Here is a 5,925-nt window from a genome sequence, read left to right as displayed (position 1 = left end):
ATTTGTATATGTATTTCTGAAATCCATAAATTGGACACAATCTCCTCTGATAACAAATCATGTAGACGCATGCATTTTCTGTAAAGCTGCTTTGAAACTATATGCATTGTGAAAAGCGCTATACAAATAAATGTGAATTGAATTCAATTGAAAGGGTACTGTCCGAGTAACAGTTCTTTTCGGAGAGTGCAAAAACTCAGTATAACTTTGCCAAGAGTGAAGTAAAGGGGCCTTTTACTTCCCTCTTGGCAAAAGAGCTTTCAAAGCATGCAGTTATATGTCCCACAGAATTCAGCTCCAACCTGCTCCCACACAACTGCCTGGAAGTTTATAGTAATCCTGAAGAGCAGATTCATGTGTGTTTGACGGTCTGCAGGACAATGATCCTCCAGGACATTGACCCTACAAGAGCAGTATTGGACACTCCTGTCTTAGTGGGCCCTGTTTTTTTTTTGTTGCCATTTTGGTGGGTTCAATGTTTCACAGTCTCCAGGACAGGATTGAGAAACACTGCTCTAGACAACTTAACTGTGTACGGTATACTCACACTGCAGCTAAAACACAATAAAGGGGTTTGAGTGCTGTTGCGACCTGTGAAAGTGCCCTCTGCATTTACAATATATATGTGTCTTTGTCAACTTTGGTGAAGTAACTGCATTTTAAAAATGTACAGGCTTAACACAATGTAGAAATACAAAATGAGAGCATAACTAATTCGATATCATAATTGGTTCATTATGTTTTATACAGCAAAAAACAGGCACTACTGGGAAAACAAGAGATATTAAATAATTGCAGATAGTGTCACTCACAAATATGCTCACAACATGTTAGACACCATATGTTTTTTTTTTAAATTGAATGTTCTATAAGGAGGTGCTTAAAACAAGAAATTAAATTTGGAGGCACAATATCTCATTTACATTTGCACAAGATTGTAAGTGATCATTTCTCTTCTGGGAACAGGTTGAAGTATGCTGATGAAGGTTCAAATATTTTTAGTATCAAAATGTATTTTGCTGACAGTCTGAACCATCGATAAAACATTGCATATATAAGTGGATTCATGCAGGAATTGATGCACACTATCCAATACATTACATTAATTATAAGAGCATCATTTTCATTATGCCCAACAGAAAGAGAAGTTAAATAGTATGGCATCCAGCAAAGAAGATAAACCAGTACTACAATCCCTAAGGTTCTTGCAGCCTTTTTTTCTGATTTGGCCTTTTTGTCTGTGACTGAATTTAATTGCCTAGCTTGCTGTTTTGCCACAAAACAGATTTTCACATATAAAGAAATTATTACCCAACAAGGTGCAACTAAACAAACTATGGAATCTAGTATTATATTTTCGAGCTTAACATTAATTATGCATTCTCCAATACATGTGTGGTTCCTCTCTGGATACAGTATAAACTCATACAACAGATAAAAATTATATATGAAGGAGAAAATCCAGTTTACAACAATAGAAACAACAACTCTGCTATTAGTGACCTTCATTGGATATTGCAAAGGGTCATTCACAGCAATGTATCGATCCACAGATATAATAATCAAATTACCAAGAGATGCTGTGACAACCACATAAAGAATAAGAAGAAATATTGAGCAAAATATTTCTCCAAAGTACCAGCATGGCTCAATCAGTTTCATTCCCTGCACAGGCATGAGAATCAGTCCTGCGATCAGATCAGCCACTGCCAGAGAGAGGATCAGCACATTGGTGGGAGTGTGGAGCTGCTTGAAGTGTGAGATGGAGATGATCACCAACAGGTTCAGAAACACGGTGAAAACTGATGATACAGCGATGAAAATGTACACAAAGATGTACTCCGCTTCCGGTCGGATACTTCTGCTGCAAGACAAATTATTGTTTGGAAAGCAGTATTGGATTGTTTGATTGTCCATGTTTGACACTCCCCAGTTAGACATTTCCATGATAGATCTATCTTGGAGAGTAGACTCTGTGTGAGGATGTTTGCCACTAATATGACTCAGTTTTATACTTACGGAAGCTCAGCGCCCACCTCATTTTACCATGATGTTTGAATATTCAGCCTACCCACTAGTTCAATATTCATAGACCTATCAGATCTAATCTGATTTACATTCTAATAAACCTTTCATAAAAGACTTCACCTGAAAGTTTTTATATAGTTATATACATAATACCAATTAAAGATTGTAGTTAAATAAAATAAAAATATCCCAGTATAAGACTATATTAGTATACCCGCACATTGAAATCACTGTATCTATTCCCCAAAGTCACAGCCAATTCATTGAGTGATGTAAAGGAGCGAGTATACTTCAGCCGTCCGCATCCGCGCACTACTGCACGTACAACAGCACATGCGAAAGAAAGACAGAAGAGTCACAACAACTCTACTGCGCATGTGTCGAACTCGGCCATCCGCGTTCATCCGGGGTTGAGTATACTTTGAAAGCTGTGCAGACACAACTGCGGGCGAGAAGTGTCCGGATGGAGAAAATGAAGTATGCCCAAACCATAACTCCGTGAAACGTCTTTCAACAGATGATTTAATGTCAGCTCTATCAATGACACTTCAATCTTTGTTAATCCAGAGTTTACAATTGTTTTTTGTTGTTGTTGAAGAGACAAAAAGGTAAATATAACCAGTTTTGGGGAAGGTCACTCTTAAAAGCAATGCAATACAATATTATGTTTCTCCCTAAAAAGTAACTAATTACATTACTTTGTTACTTTTTATGTAATTGCATTACTTATTCCAACATGGCTGAGGCTTGCTCAATGTGTTCAACAACATAGCCTGTATAACACACACCTTTATTTCCTTTTAAAAACACATTTAGAATATTTTTTCCGGTAAATTTAAGGAAGCTGGAGCAGGGGGATTGCTCCTTCAAAGATCACACTAGGGATTTTCTTGATCTAGCGTGCCTCACCCACTACCCTGACTGCTGTGTTTTTTACAAAAGGTTTAAGGCACGCCAGCCCATCGATGGTCCTCGAGGAAGCTTCACCGAATATGTGGAGTCGGTGCTGATGCAGTGCAACTCACCTTTCACCATCTGCATCCTTGATGAGTACGTCACCAGCCACACTCTAGACCCAGAGCCCAGCCAGCCGTCAGCCCGGCCTGCGGCGGAAAAGCCAGAGCCCACCGCTGAATCAGATCCCAAGCCTGTCAAGCAGTGTATGCATCCGTGTTTTCTGCCTATGCCAGAACACGACACACAACAGTTTTGCTTTGTTGTTTGGGAGAAGAGCATGCTTCCCTTGTGTTGCAGCAGGGCAATTGCGAGGACTGTGAAGTGTTAAAGAACTGTACACTCGCCTTGCTTATTTCCAAGGGACATCACCCACAAAGCAATCGTGGGGCTCGCGTATCGATCTGGGTGAGGAGCGAGAGACGGGTCCGTCCTTATTGTTTGCTCTCTCTCCAGATTGGGATGTCCTTTTGCTTGACTCCAAAGCACGCCCAGGCACCTCTTTGGCTTGGGCAGAGGACATTGATTCTCTTGCTTCTGGCATGGATATTGATTTTGCTGCCTCCGAGCAATCCTCTTGCAATGACAAAGAGCAAGAGTAGCTACTCAAGGTGGTCACTCGAGCAAGAGACCCCCAAACACTCTAAATTAGAGGATTTCTGTCCGGTGGCCAGGAGGAGGGGCCTTAATATTGGTTTCTCCCCTTCTTTGAGGACCACCATGAGAAGTTTTCTCATTCATTGGGAAAGCCTCATACATCATGTGTCTTCAACGATGACATATTTGACTGTCGTGGGTGCCAAGGTGTGCAGTTATATGTTGATGCCTCAAGTTGAAGAGATGCCTGTGGACTATCTCTCCCCTGGGTCTGCATCATCACTCACATAGACGTGATACTGGCCCAGTCTCAAGAGCTTGCGCTTCGACTTGAGATGTCATCCTAGCTTATCTCGTCTCTCTGGGATTGAGACTCAATGCCAAGAAAAACGCTCTGTCTCCTGTCCAGAGGACAGAGTTTGGTTCTCGGAAATAATATCTCTCCTCTACAGCTCACCCTGGGCAATACCAAACAGGAGGGACCTTCTGTTTAAGCACAGGGGACAATTTTTCATCCCCGGCCAAGGAAATGGAACCTTCACGTTTGGCCCCTGAAGGGTACCAACTGAGGGACACATCATAGAGACCATTCCCAGAGCTAGGGCTCCCTCCACGACAAATGTGGTGACTTTGAAAGGTGGTGTACTGCATTCCATGAAGACTCAGTCAACTGCCAGATTGTTTCAGTTCTGGAGTTTCTGCAGGAAAAGTTATCAGCAGGCACTTCCCCAGCCACTCTCAAGGATTATGTGGCTGCTATAACGGCTTGCCATGCCTTGTCTGACAGGGTGCCAGTCTGGTACCCTCTGCTTGCCCACTTCATCCATGGGGCCAGGCAACTGTGGACTCCCGTTAGAGATTTGTACTCTTGAAGCTCTATGTCCTTCACCTTTCACAAAGCAGGAGCAGGAGAAACTTCACCAACTTTATCCAGTCCGTACTCTTCAGACCTATGTCCACCGCACTAGCCAGTGGTGTAAGTCAGAGCAACTCTTCGTCTGCTATGGGGGTCGAAACAGGGGGCGGCCATCACCAATCAAACAATGACACACTGGGTGTGGGATGCTATTGCCCTTGCCACAATTAAGCTTCGCCTCTGGGAATCAAGGCTAATTCCACAAGGGGGGCTGCTTACTCCCAAGCTTTGACAAGGGGCGCCCCCTTGCAGGCTGGTCCTCTCTGCATACATACCTTTTCTGCACACATTCATAGAGTTTTACAGCATGTTAATGCTACTCTGGGCTCTTACATTCTTAAGTCAACATCTCAAGCTCATGTCTGAGACCTTTCGCATGTTTGTGAGCCAGACACATCCGGTGTGACGCATTGGCATTCTCATTCCCAAAGTGCTAACTCAAGGCAGCATTGAGAAGATTTTGAAAGGTAACGTCTCGGGTTACTTGATTGTAACCCTGTTTCCTGAGAAAGCAAGTAACGAGATGCTGCACTTCATTGCTGCACTGAGGATGTGCCCAGACTTCTCTACAGACAAAGTGATACCTGAAAACGCACCTGTGGCACATTATAGCCTCTGATGAGCACACATTCCAATGACGTCACCATCAGAGGCTTCCAAGTTCAAGGCCAAGTTCCGTGGCGTGTTCGCACATATTTCACAGCCGGTCACACACAAAAGTGTTCCCAAAGCGCTAACTCAGCGCAGCATCTCGTTCTCACTTTCTCAGGGAACAGTGTTACAGTCAAGTAACCCAAGACATTTCTCACATACAGACAAATATTTGAGTGAATAAAAAAATATAGTCTTTTTATCTAATGGTAAACAAAAATCTCAGGCCTATAACCACTGCACGAGTAGAACTTCTCTGTGTGTGGAAGACCTTTTTAAACTCTCTGTTTCCTCCCTAGGATTAGACAGTATCGTTTATATTGATATACTTTGATGTAGAGGTCTGCATTCCCACGGCAATAGCCCGGCCGCTCCCGATATCCTTTGACAACAATCCGCGCTTAAACTTGAAGTGAACAAAACTTTCTGCAATGGTGGTGTTCACACAGTTCCCAGTTCCTTACCGGTCATCCTCTCCTTAATACAGTGCAGTCGCCCTGTCCCATGTGCAGAAAAACACCCCACAGCATGATGCTACCACCCCCATGCTTCACAGTAGGGATGGTGTTCTTGGGATGGTACTCATCATTCTTCTTCCTCCAAACACGTTTAGTGGAATTATGACCAAAAAGTTCTATTTTGCTCTCATCTGACAACATGACTTTCTCCCATGACTCCTCTGGATCATCCAAATGGTCATTGGCAAACTTAAGACGGGCCTGGACATGTGCTGGTTAAGCAGGGGAACCTTCCGTGCCATGCATGATTTCAAACCATGA

The 5,925-nt window shown here is 42.9% G+C and overlaps 1 protein-coding gene across 1 annotated transcript; it reads right to left on the bottom strand.

The window, feature by feature from the left end:
* Positions 1-945: 945 nt before the first annotated feature.
* Positions 946-1,941, bottom strand: LOC307141696 (trace amine-associated receptor 7c-like; the record flags this gene model as incomplete). The annotated part of the gene is made up of 1 exon (XM_079842087.1): positions 946-1,941. One exon carries the CDS (start codon positions 1,939-1,941, stop codon positions 946-948), a length of 996 nt encoding a protein of 331 aa, XP_079698213.1.
* Positions 1,942-5,925: the final 3,984 nt, after the last annotated feature.

The sequence above is a fragment of the Gobio gobio genome (assembly GCF_949357685.1).
Source record: "Gobio gobio genome assembly, chromosome: 18".
In the NCBI taxonomy this organism is placed as follows: domain Eukaryota; kingdom Metazoa; phylum Chordata; class Actinopteri; order Cypriniformes; family Gobionidae; genus Gobio; species Gobio gobio.
This window is presented reverse-complemented; position numbering and strand designations above follow the sequence as displayed.